Below are 13666 nucleotides of genomic sequence, written 5' to 3'. Positions count from 1 at the left end.
ATAAGATGAGAAATCATCTTGGCAGCCTCATAGTGGTTGTATTTTAGTATTTCAAATATATACCAGAGGAGGAGGAATAGTAATGACTGCCTTTAATTGAGCACTTACTATATGAGATTATGGCTGGCAGTTGACATGCATTGTTTGTAAGCTTCACAGCAGCCCTCGGAGGCAAGTATCATTAGCCCCATTTTATAGGTAAGAGACAAAAAGGCTCAAGTGACATGGCTCAGAAGCAGTGGCACTGGGGTTTGGGCCCAGTCCTGTCCAACTCCAGTGCTCGAGCTCTTGCCTTTACACCTTGCTGCCACTCCAGTCTGCCTTCTGAGAACAACTACACGCTGGGGAATGGACCCAAGGACAGTAGTGTTCTTCAGAAAAAGATCGACCCCTCTGGATTGCTCAGCTCTGGAAGGCCGTGTGGGTGCTCATGTACTGCTCTCATGGGGGTTGTTTGTTCATTGCTATGTCGCTGTTCTTCCTCCAGACCAGATCCCTCAGGTCACTGTCCAGCCTTCTTCCACCGTCCAGAAGCTCGGAGGAACTGTGATCCTGGGCTGTGTCGTGGAACCCCCATGGATGAACACCACCTGGCGCCTGAATGGGAGAGAGCTGAATGGCTCAGATGATGCCCTGGGCATCCTCATCACCCGCGGCACCCTCGTCATCACTGCCCTCAATAACCACACCGTGGGACGGTACCAGTGTGTGGCCCGGATGCCTGCAGGGGCCGTGGCCAGTGTGCCAGCCACTGTGACACTAGCCAGTGAGTGCTGCTCTTCTGCCACAGTGCACTCTCTCTTCGACTCTCCCATTCTTTCTCTTCCCCAGACCATTCCTACCCCATGTCAGTAGTCCTAACATAAAAGGGGGCCCTCAAATTTGAAATTCCAAACCAGAGAGTGGTAGCTGCCTAGCGGTCCCCAATGGTGGAGGACCATTGTGCCCCTAGGAAGCTGCTCTCTAAGTAGGGACCATGTCTGGAGTGAGTATCTAGAAGGAGGGGGACGCGACATGTTTAAACTGTTTCTGTGGGTGCCAGAGCTGGGCCATGCCATGCCTTTCTACTTTTCCCTTAACTTTAGGTGTGATTGTGCCAGCTGCTTACTATCTCTCCTGCACTCCATCCTCATGGCAGTTATGGTCAGAGCATTTGCAAGGCCATGTGCAGTCCAAACAGAGCTGCCCATCCCATGCTTGGCCTCCTGTCTGTCTGAGGGGCAAGCATTATCCAAAGGCCTGGGGTATAAATAATAGAACACAATGAAAAGAAAACTGTGTGACAAAGAGTAAAGAGAACAGAAAAGAGGACAAGATTGGGGTACAATTTGGTCCAAGGAGGATGTTCAGAGAAGACTTTATACTACCCTTAATACGTAATTACCACTTGCATATATTATGTGCAAAACACACATTGCCTCGTTTTCTACCCATTGTACATCTGGGAGACAAGACCTACTGACGAAATAAACTTCTGAAGGCTGCAGGGCAGCTCCAATATCTGTTCTTATATACGAGTCTACGGCCAGGAACTATTAAGAATGATGTCTTCTTCCTTGGAGCCTTGTTCCCTCCTGACCTAGCAGGGCCCCTAACCCCTGACAGCCTTGCTTCAGACTTTCATGTCACCATCATCATCACTCCCCTGAGTGATGTGTGTTAGGGGTCATGCCTAACAGCAAACTTCTGAAATACTCCTTAAAGGTTGACTGGGGTCCCTGGGGTGTGTGAGGCATGAGTCCAGGAGGAAAGTGGTGGGAGATGAGGAAGTAGAAAAGAGGGGGGACCCCCCGTCTCCCCCCATGGTTCCCAGGTCCTTGGAGGAACTTCACTCTGTGAGAGAACAGAGTAGACGCTGCTGGCAGTGTTCTGGTTTTCTTGGAAAACAGTCAAGCAGCCCTGCCCTTTTCTCAGAAGGGAGAAGGCGGGGTGGGTCCTCAGCTGTCCCCCCAGGGGGCCAGGCTGAGCCTCCTCATGCAATAGGAGCCATTTTCCTTGGTGGCAGGAGCACATGCTCAGTGAGGGAGGCAGGCCTTCGGCCACAGCCTGGCCCTCCCCTCTACCTGTGCTTGCAGGATGCCAGGAGGGTACTGGCACTTAAGTGGGGAAGGTAGAGGGTAGGGAGGGATCATCTCATCGTACAAGAAGGGCTGAGGTCAGAGCTGCACTCCTGCCATCATAGTCCTCTTTTCTATTTTTAAATTGTAATGAAAATCATAGAAAGTACAGAATTTATAGAAAATACCATTTCTCCTCAGCCCACCATTATCCCATGACCATCATTTACCATTTTGGTGTATACCCTTCCACTCTTCATCCATACCTGTACTTCCTTTTTTCTTTTTTTTTTTTTTCTTTTTTTTTTTTTGACTGAAGCGTGTAGTTGACATACAGTATTAGTTTCGGGTGTACAAGATAGCGATCTGACATTTGTCTCCATTGTGAAATGGTCACCACGGTATGTCTGCTTACCCTCTGTCACCACACACAGTCGCTATCACTGATTGAATTCCCTGTGCTGTACATTATATCCCCATGACTTACTTTATGACCGGAAGCTTGTCCCTCTTGATCTCCTTCATCCATTTTCCACCCCTCCCCCCTCCCCTCTGGCAGTCAGCACTCTATTCTCTGTATCAGTGAGTCTGGGCTTGGTTTTGTTTTGCTTTTTTATTTATTATTTAATTTAATTTTTATTTTTTAAAGATTTTATTCATGAGAGACAGAGGGGGGGGGCAGAGACACAGGCAGAGGGAGAAGCAGGCTCCATGCAGGGAGCCTAATATGGGACTCTATCCCAGGCCACGCCCTGGGTCAAAGGCAGGCACCAAACCGCTGAGCCACCCAGGTGTCCCTGGTTTTGTTTTTTTGATTCTACCTATAAGTGAAATCATAGGTATCTGTCTTTCTCTGACTTATTTCACTGAACATAAGGCATGCCCATATTTCACACTTTCGTAGTGATCTACTGAATATATAGTTTCTGTCCATATTCTCTCCCTCTCAGCATTGTGTGGTAAGCATTTTCTGTTGGCCATATGACCATATTTCTTCTGTCGAGTATAATTCAGCAAAGTATATGAAGTGGACTAATAAGTCAACAACCTGATTCATCTTTCACATGTATAACCAACCCCAGGCAGTCATCACTCTAGCAAGCTCCCCCCATGCCCCTTACTAGTCATCTGTGCCCCCAGCCACAAGCAGAGCAGGATCACGGTTACCAATGGCCCTGAAATATCCCCTGGGTGGCTCTACACTATGTCCTGAACCCTTTTTCTATTGCTGGACCATTAGGTTGCTTTCAGTGGTTCATTATTACAAGTAAGATGTGCCTTTTACAGCCCCCGTGGCTCAGCGATTTAGCGCTGCCTTCAGCCTGGGGTGGGATCCTGGAGACCCGGGATTGAGTCCCATGTTGGGCTCCCTGCATGGAGCCTGCTTCTCCCTCTGCCCGTGTCTCTGCCTCTCTCTCTCTATGTCTCTCGTGAATAAATAAATAAAATCTTTTTTTTTTTTAAAGTGCCTTTTAGTAGCATTCATGCCTTTAAAGGATTTTGCTGCTCATCTAGGAGGGTTGCTCATCTGCAAATAGCACATGTCTGTGAAGACCCAGAAAACTCCATAACTGTTCATTTGGCCTTATCAGGAGGCAGGCTGAACCTTTTCTTTGCAGGAAAGGATAGAGTCTAGAAGATTTATGTTGGAGCCCACCTTCTACTTCAAGATGTGTATGTGTGAGGAGAGACCTTTTTTTTTTTTTTTCTTGCCTTTATTTAAAAAGAAATTCCTGCCCACTTCTTTCTGTGGTACTTGAAGGGATCTGTAGTTGACAGTGAGGACAAAGGGGAGGGTTTGGTTGTATCCCAGAAGGCACAGTGAGAGAAGTGGCTTGTGCAGAAGCCTAGTGCATCTTGCTGGAAAGCCAAGAACTGTTGGCTTGTCATAGAGACATGAATCAGAAGTGAAATGTTTGGAGCTGACTGGCGGGATGGAGAAGTGCTGGAAATGAGGAGAGCTGGCTCAGGGGCTGTGGCAATGGAGTGGAACTGCAGCCTCCCCAGCTCAGAGGAGGAGGCGCCAGTGGCGGCAGGAAGGCAGGAGAGGCAGCAGAACGGGGTGCTGTCTTTGGGCTAATGCCATGGGGGATTTGGCCCAGACTCAGCAGTTAGATTAAGTTTCCGAAAGCACATTCCTGAGCAGAATGGGGGCTGTGTTTTGCTGGTTGGCTGATGGAAGGAGGCTGAGTGGTGAAGGGATTACCGAGGCATGGTCTGAATTTAGAGGCAAGGCTGGGCCGTGGCGTGCCTGTGCACACGCACACACACCCGCCCACACTCAACACTTAAGGCTTCCTTTTCCTCTGGCCATTTTTGCGTGTGCTCAGATGTTCACCCTCAGACAAAGCACCCACTGTTTGGCCTACCTAGCAAGGTGCTATCTCCTGTGTCTTCGTGGACTCCTGGATCACCGGGACCTTCCACTGGTGGCGGTTAGACCTGGCTTGAGGATTCAAGGGTGTGAAGGAGGCCTCTAGAAGAACTTTTCCTGGTCCAGACCTCTTTTACTTAGATGCTGGGGGCTGGGAGTACACTTGGACTTCACCCCTCTCTGTGGACATTGGCTTCTGGTCTTCAGGTCAAATGGAGCACATGTGGATAACTGCTGTCTTCACTCTCTGTGGAGGTGTCCATCCCACTCTCCTCCACACAGAACTTTTTCTCCTATTGAACCCAAACTTTATTTGTGGTAAATCTCTTGCTGCTAATGCCTCACTTCAGACCACCTTGTCTAATTCTTGCTTTTCAAAATACTTTTGACTTTGATCTCCTTTCTTCCTTACTCCTTTTTCTAAGCTTTACACCAGGAGGCCAACCACTCTACATGGCCCACATGTTCCCACTCTCTGCACCTGAACCAACAGCAGACTTTGCCAATGGACACCATATTCCTTTTTTCTATACTCTGACTCAGCCTTACAATTGTTCTCAACACAGCCCAGCAAGGAATCACAATTTAGCAGAGCTGGCATACGATGTGAAAACTGTTTTTGATCCCTTACTTCTAATAATTCAAATGAACTCCTACGTAATTGTTCATTTTTAACTTTTTTCCATTTTTTAAAATTATTCTAATTATCCTATCATCCCTAGGTCCCATTTGTCGTTGGAAATAAAACAGGTGGTAATGGGGTAGTACTATAGCTGGGAACTTTAGTTCTCAAGCTAATGTGAAGTCTTAAACTGATGCTAGTTTAATTGAGACCAGATCTGTAACTCCTCCCTAAGGCCTTTAGGCTCTAAGAATCAAGCATGGTTCTCGAGTTTTCTTTCCTCAGGAGAGGAAGGAGCTCCCCTTAGCCAGTTGTCTCCATGACCCTGACTCTGAGGAAGGTCAGAAGGTGACAGAATTTAACCCATGAATAAAATGAAGAAACAAACTAATATTATGGAGGGGAAAGAAAGACTTAAAAAAAAACCCTTGGATTGAAGTTTTAACTCTGCCCTTAGGACTTGATGTGATTCTGGGTAAGTTAGTCCCTCAGATTGCCACAACTATGAAATGAGCACAGTGATAATTTATAGCATCAGTATCATAGTTTTTTTTGTTTGGTTGGTTTTGTGGGGGTTTTTCTGAGGGTCAAATGATGGGATAGTAATATTTTGAAGCACTTTAAATTCCAGGCTTTATACATTCCACCCATTTGGTCAGCGAACATTTGTGGAGTGTCCTCCTGCAGGAGGCTCTAGGGCCTGTGTCTAGCTCTGGGCTGCCCAGCTCCATTCTGGGAGCAGCCTTCAGAAGAACAAGTCCAGGGAATGGCAAAGCTTCCACTCCTAGCCAGAGCCAAAAGAGAGGGCTGGCTTGTTGGGAAGAGAGAACTAACCCATTTCCTGTGAATTTCTCAGCAGTTTGTATACACATGATCTCTTTTTTTTTTTTTTTTCTTGCCTTGTACATCTTTTATTTCTCAAATGTTCATCTGAACACAGCTCTTACCCAAAAAGGAAGAGGACACAGCCGAGCATGAAGTGAGCCGAGTGAGTGAGAGCTGACATTTCAGCAGGTTCGCAGGGATGAGGGAGACAACTGGCTAGGTCAGAATGGGTTCTTCTTGTGGAGACAAGACCAGGTTGGAAGAGTCCCTTCATAGCTGGAGTCTGAATTATCCACACAGCATGTGTATATTTTGCAAATAAGCTCAGATAGGAAACTGAAATGTGCACAATTACATGCACACAGAACATTCAAAGACAAGTCATTTTTACAGATGTGATTACAGCAGTTAATCCCCCTCATTACCACTTCAGGTCACATCAGATCAAGTGCCTTCTTCCTAGAGACCAGGCCAGCCACACCTGCATGTGGAAGAGTGCATATTTCATCGGCATACAAATCATGAAACTTCATCAGGAGAACGCACCCAGGTCAGCAGCATACAGATTAAGGAAAGGCCTTACCAGTGCCAAGCAAGTCCCCTTGCATCTCTGGACAGTTTCTACCCCCACCCAAGATTAACTGTCACCCTGACAGTTATTTGCATAATCGTGATACTAAAGCCTGAGAAAGAAATTACAAGAAAGAAAAAAAGCAACTAGAAGCCAGTCTCATGAAAATAGATGCAGACTCCTTCACAAATATTAGCAGATTGAATCCAGCCATGTAGCCTTTTTTTTTTTTTTTTTTTTTTTATAGCCAATAATACATCTGGGAGCTTGGCATCTCTTGGAACTATTCTCCCATTATAAATAAAACTTGAAAACTTTAAAAAAAAAAAAAAAAAAGGCTACAGACTCCTAACTCCTGGCTGCATTGGAGGATAGCCATGGTGTCACTGCATTGCTTGTTGTCCCCGTAGCCACAGAGCTGCTCATTTATGCTTCTGATGGCTCACCACTGCTCATTCCTCTAACCAGGTAGTCATTGATTTGTACTGGCAGGCTGGGCTGACCTTGGCCCTCAGCATGGTGATTCCACAGAAGGAGCCATGTTTCTTTTTGTTCAGCCCCCTCCACCTCTGATTGCTACCAGATACTTCCTTAAGGTCTTATAGGCTCAAACTGTGAACTAGAATAAGCCATAAAGGACCACTGTGGACATGGCCTTTATTAAAATATTTATAGCTTTCTCTGTGTTTTAGTCAGGTTCTCCAGAGGAGCATAACCAGTTATACATACAGGTGTACCTTGGAGATGTTGTGAGTTTGGTTCCAGGTGACTCACTATCAAGTGAGTCTAGTGAATTTTTTGGTACCCTATATACCCTTGTATATAAAAGTTAAGGTTATACTATCCTGTAGCTCTTAACATGTGCAATAGCCTTACAACTAAAAAAAAGTACACACTTTAATTTAAAAATACTTTATTGCTTAAATAACCATCAACTGAGCTTGCAGTGAGTTGTAATCACTGATCAGAAATCACCATAACAAATATAATAATGATGAAAAGATTTGAAATATTACAAGAGTTAATAAAATGTAACAGAAAATAAGCAAATGCTGTTGGAAAATGGCACTGATAGACTTGCTTGATGGAGGATTGCCACAAACCTTCAATTTGTTAAAAAAAATAAAGTATAACCAAATGAAGCATCCTGCATATGTATATAGAGAAATTAATAAAGGCAAAAAATAGATTTATTTTAAAGAACTGGTTCACATGATTGTGGAGGCTGGAAAGTCCAAAATTCATAGAGCAAGCCAGCAGACTGGAGATTAGGGAGTCCCACTGGCAAACAGCAAAGCACCCATTCTCCAGCAGTGAGTTCAGTGTTTAGATGTCTTGGAGGTTGGTGTCCTGAGAATTAAGGACATATTCAGAGTTTCCAGCAGAGCAGAGTAAGACCTAACCCTCGCCTTTGAGGAGCTCTTAATCTCATGGAAAAGATCGCAGTAACGCATTAGCCCTAAAGCAAGTCAGTCTCCAACAGAGATACAAACAGATTTTCCTGAGAGCTCAGGCTAACAGGGATTCATTTCAATTTCAGGGGATTGAGGAAGACTTGGGAGTTGAGCCTTAAAGAATGTGTGTGGGACAATCTTTATTTCTCATTTCTTGAGTTCTCTCATACCTTTCTCAGATCTTCAACAACTAAGTTTAGCTCTTAGCATTGTGTACTTAGATTTAAGCCTAATGCAGTTTCTGGGATGGGGCAGATAGTTCCATCGTGAGTCTAATTTCCATAGTGAGGTAATTCCATGGCGAGTTCAATTAAATCCTGCATGTAGCCACCAGATAAATTGTCTCTCTCTTGCTACCCCATCGGATTCTCCCCTAAATCTCCCCCATTTTTCATTATTTCTCTTTTCCCTTTGGGGGTGTATATTCTGTGATTAATAAAGGAAGCCTCAAAGTTTTCTCCAATGCCACTCCTTTCCGCCTGTCTCCTTCAGCCAGCCAGTGACTCCTTGACAAAACAAGAAGGAATGATACGCTCCAAGTTGGAAAAACATTTTGTTGTTAGCTTAGGCATCTGAAGGAATCCCGTGCAAGCCTTTTGCTTTGCAGTGAATGGGCGGTGGCAGGAAGAAGAGTTGGAGAACCAGAGGAAACAGAGGTGGCGTCCTGAGCTGGCCCAGGAGGGGAAGGGGGGGGGGTCCGCAGCTGGAGGCCAGGCTGGCAGTACTGCCATGTGGAGTGGTAGAGAGAGACCTTGGTGGCTCTACAGGGGGGTGTCCTCAATCGGAAAGGGAGAATCAGCCTAAGTGTGAGATTTAGCTGCTTTACACTGTAAGTTTTATTTTACTTTGCCAGTTAGACAAGAAAATTAGTAACAGCTTAAACCCAAAAGGAGCTAAGCAACTTGAATATCTAAATAGGAAATGACTAAGGAATGCCTTATAGTATTAAACCAAAGTCCTATTAACCCTTTCTGTTTTCTACTGGATACAGGCAGAAGTTCATGCCTCCCAAGAACTTCCCCTGATATTCTGGTGAAATCTTCAACCTAATCCCATCAGGCCTGGTGCAAGTACCCAGACAAATGTGTGGTGTGAGCTCAGCTCAGGGCATCATGGCAGTAACTGTCTTCCCCAAAGACAGTTCCAGTTTTCTATTTAGTGATGGTCAGAATTTACCAAAAGAAGACCTCAAATCCATGGTGTATCTTCTACCAAGGACACGTTTACAACTCCTACCCTTCTCCCCTCCTCAATCTGTTCTTTGCACATACAGCCACATGCTTAAGTAAAAATCTTAGTTCCATCTTCTAAGAGTGAAGGGGAGACCTCATAGTGTGTTTAGCTGGTACCACCTATAATTTCAACGAGCCAGAGTAGACTTCGCTCAGGAAGGTGAGGGAAGCATTGATTAGCTTACTTGAAATCACTTGTTCCCTCTAAGGAACATGATGCAAGATGGTTCCTTTAAAATAAAAAATTAAGAGAGCAGATGAGTCCCTTGGGTCCCCCTTTTTTTTGTGGAAAAGCTTAGGAATTTCTACCTTGACCTTGTTCTTAGACTTTCAACCCTTCCTGGACTGGTAATAACCTTGAGGTTATTGTTATTGAGAACAATAGAACAGCAAGTCTGTCCTGCAGGTGGTTCAGTGTTCACATCAAAGATAAAGGACTGTCACTGAATAGCGAGAAAACATGTAGGCAAAGGGGGGAAAAACCTTGATTGAGGCAAAAACAGCATTTTCTTTCCTGAGGGAAAATCATGTTTAATGTTGAGTGACCATGCTCCTTAACTTAGAAACATGTGAAGACTTTGGGAATCACAGAACAGGACATGGGCTGTAGCGTGGTGCTTAAGCCCATCTCTCAGCCTCACCTCTCACTCTAGACCCCTCAAAATCTACCACTTCCTTATCTGTTGTCTTGCACTCTCCCCTTGTTTTTGGAATGGTGCCCTATCTACCTGCAATACCATCCTTTCCGTTCCCTTTCCCAGAACGTGCCCATCTCCCTTGGGATAACAAATTCCTTCTCAGTTTTCAAGCCTCGAGTGTCTCCTCTAGGAGTCTTTTCTTGAAGCCCTCAACTTCCCAAGCCCAGAGTAGAGTCTCCTCTTCCTGGCTTCCTTACCACCCTGTGTTTACTTCTGTAGCCCTCTCATTTGCCTGGAGGGCAGGGGCTGCTGCCATTCATCTCTGTGACCCCACAGCTTCCCATAGGACCTGGCACACAGTAGGCCTTCAGTGAATGTCTAGAAAGAGGAAGACTCCCGGATAAGATGTGTTTGAAGTCAGGAAGGGCAAAAGGAGCATGCAAAAGGTGAACAAAGATTTCTTCACCAAATCCTGATAGATTAAAAGGCTTAAGGAAGTAAAAAAGTTTGAAGCAAGCATATAAACAGAGACAAATAGATTCAGGGAGGGTTCAGAAAAATTGATGGATGTCAGAAGCCTAAAGGGCTGCTTAAAAGAGATTGAGATATTTGGAGGAACCCCTAGAAACTTTGAAGGGAGGTGTCAAAGAATGTGACTCCACGTCCTACCAGATACTTGTTAGGGCACCATTGGAAATGGCGGGCAGTTTGCATCAATCAAGCCACCACTGCTTGTAGGAATATGTACTTCCCAAGTGTGTGGGCAGAAAAAGTGGAACCACTGCGGGCCCTGCTGGCCTTAGCGCCTGTGCCTCCCACCCAGGGTTCTGCATGTCAGGACCCTGCTGAAGCTCTCCTCTCCACTCTTCCTGAGTGCCTTGGCCTACATTTTCTCTCCCCTCCCTCTTCCTGTACAGGCTGCCAGCCTGCCAGAGACTCTGCCAGGATCCAGCTCTGGCTCTCATGATCCCAGACCACCAGGATTCACATTAATTTTCCCATTGCTAAGTTTATAGTTTATATTTGGTTGATCAGAGAAATATGTATGATGTGGGTTGCTGGCAAGTAAATCTTTTTTTTTTCCCCTTCTCTTAAGTGTATTTTTTCAAACCATTTCATTCCTTCATCAAGTCCAAAAGAAACTCCCAAGTTCTGCTAACCAGCCCTACCTCATTGCAGTAGTGAAGTCAGATAAATGAGATGGTCTACAGACATCTTCTCTGTTCATCTGGCTGCCAGACTCAGTAGAGACATGGCTCCCATCCTTGCCTTGTCTTCAAGGATTAATCACGTTTCGTGTTCTCTTATTTTTTAAAAAACATTTTCAATGATCCAAGCCAAGAAATTCCTGAAGCATTAGGCCAGTTTTTTGCACATCGTTTAATGACATTGCAAACTAGGTGCTTTTTATTTTTCCTTCTTCCTGTCGCACTCTTCCCTTCATGCCCTTTCTCCCCTCCTGCCCACCTTTGGTCTTGTCTTTGATCTTTTGCCCTCATCCTCCTGGTTCTCTCCTCAGTTTTCTCCCACAGCTCAAATCTGAGTTTAGACCCCACCTCAACTCAAGGGGAAAGAAAGAAACACAAGACTGAACAACTAATGTGTTTGGCATCTGCAAGAGTCTTTTTTTTTTACCCCCATGGAAACTGTTTTTATTTAAATAAGAAAGAGCATGTCTTGTTTTCATCGGAAAGTATATTTGAAAAATTTTATGCCATGTTTCCATGGCTCTCAGGAGAGAGTTTTCAATCCAAAATTATTTGTGCAATTGGACAGGCGGCAGAAAAAAAAAAAAACCTAACAAAAGCAAACATATTTATCCACTCTCCTGGCCTGCAGAAGGAGGCACATATTCCCTCTGCCAACCCCCTTTGCCCTTTCTAAGTTGCTCTGGAGCTCAAGGTGACCTGATCTAGGTTGGAATGCTGGTGAAGGTAGTGGAGACTAAACTTGCAGATACTACTCTTGGAAATTATTGTACCCTGCTTTTTGTGTTGTTTTTATCTGTCTTGTCTATCAGAGTAAAGGACCCTGAAGTTAGGAACTATATTTTGTCTTCATGGTGTCTTCTGTAGTTCCTAGCATACTAGATAATTCTGTAGTTCCTGGCTGAATGAATGACTCAGTGAGGCCTGGAGGCCATGAGAGTTAGGGAGTAGAATTATCAGCCCAGAAACTTGCCAATGGCCAAGAGGCTATTGAGCCATCCTGACAGCATTGCCAAGTGACCCCATGTGGTGCCCCCACAATTTAGTGGATCCTGTCCAAACCTCAGCAGATGGGTACTGGCTTGTATTGAGGCAAGAGAGAAGGACAGAACTGACTATACATAAATACTTACCTGGATGAGTAGAAAAATGACTTTTTTTTTTTTTTGGACTGTTCAGCTGAGCTCATGGAGATGGAGATGTTGGTGACTCCAGGCAGCCTCCAGCCAAAGGCACTGTCTTCTTACGTAACTGAACTTTGACTTGCAGCCTAAGAAAGGTCTCCGGGAGAGGAGGACCAAATGGGGAAACTCCGTGAAACTCCTTTTGGATTACAGAGGGGGCGTTCTACTTTAGTGCAATGCACCCTGTAACAGGAAGTATAAATTCTAGGAAAATTGGGAGGATGAGCCTATAATTAAGATTTGATACTTTTGTGTCGTGGGAATTTGTGAACATATACCAAATACCGTAATTTAATTCATAGATCTGCTGAGCTAAAAGAAGGATCCAGGCTACAAGGGGAGAAAAAATTCAAAGGGCTTATGATAAAACTTGCCTCTTTGCATGTGACCCTGGTGACGGCAACCACGCACTCCTCACAGTTCTTGTTTTCCTCCCATTTTCCCTTGGCTCAGAAGGCAGATGCCTGCTGTTCTCTATAAATACGAGGAGGAAAACCAAAGCACATCACACGATTTGTGTCTGAACAAATTCCTGATGTCCGTGTTTCCACGGGTCCCATGGAAGTGATGTAGCAGAAGATACATATTCCATTAAGAAATTGAGGGCTTACAAGGAAGGCACTAGGCAAGGGTTCTGCATGGAGCCCAAACTGTTTGGGCTTTCTTGGAAAGCACAAAGTTCTATGAAAAGGAGACTGTAAATTCAGAGATGGCTCCAAAGACCAGAGCTCTGGCCTGTTGAGAGCTGAGAAACAAGAGTGGGCCTATTGGCATTTGATTAGTGCAGACAAGTTAATAAAATAGTCGAAAGAATACACAAAGAAAGGATGCACAAGAGGGCTCTGGGGGAAGGTAAGAGGATTAAAGCTGCAAAAACATTCCTTTAATGGATTTCTCAAACACTCCAGCCCACAGGCAAGGGCAGGTGTCCCTTCAAACCATTTCCCCATGAAACCCGATCCATCATTCTGTGGTGCAGCCTGTTAACCCCATTTGGAACTGAAGGGCCTGCCCCCTAGTCCCAGTGAGGCACCCCGAGCAGCCCCAGGACTGGCCAGGAACCCAGCTTTGCAGACAAAGGGGCCTGGGAACAGGCTGGTTTCCTTCACTCACAGCCAACTAGATCTCTGCATTTGCCTCATAGGGTAGCTGATTAGGCCATTACTGATCACACATCTCCAGCCCGCCCCCCTCCCCAGTCTCTTTTCTGCCTAAAAATACTTGAGAGAGGGTGCTCTGATTTTCAGATCCATCATCACTTTGTTACTCTCTCTTTGATCCTTAGTGAAACTCAACTCTTGCTCCAGCAGCCAAATTGGATGTGTTTGTCTAGTGAAGCAACAGCTAAGGCTCAAGCTCAGGAGGAACAGGGAGGGGACAGGGCCAAGGAACGAACTACTGCTTATTTGTTTGGAAGCCAGGAAGGCAGGCCTGCCAGTAGGATGCCCAGCTGGGGTGTCCTCAGTCCAGCCCACATGGGCTGTTGTGCACATGTTGGCAT

General features: G+C 45.3%; 1 protein-coding gene across 8 annotated transcripts in view; it reads left to right on the top strand.

The window, feature by feature from the left end:
- The window catches only part of BOC (BOC cell adhesion associated, oncogene regulated), a 73582-nt gene that overhangs the window by 37741 nt on the left and 22175 nt on the right, over nucleotides 1-13666 (top strand). For all 8 annotated transcript variants that reach the window (XM_041757414.1, XM_041757389.1, XM_041757408.1 and 5 more), the window contains one exon: nucleotides 488-766. In XM_041757414.1, the coding sequence (XP_041613348.1) occupies nucleotides 488-766 (279 nt within the window). The remainder of the gene's footprint in view (nucleotides 1-487; nucleotides 767-13666) is intronic.

Source organism: Vulpes lagopus, chromosome 1, assembly GCF_018345385.1.
Source record: "Vulpes lagopus strain Blue_001 chromosome 1, ASM1834538v1, whole genome shotgun sequence".
Taxonomy (NCBI): Eukaryota; Metazoa; Chordata; class Mammalia; order Carnivora; family Canidae; genus Vulpes; species Vulpes lagopus.
The sequence above is the reverse complement of the archived record's forward strand: the minus strand, read 5'-3'. Positions and strand labels throughout refer to the sequence as shown.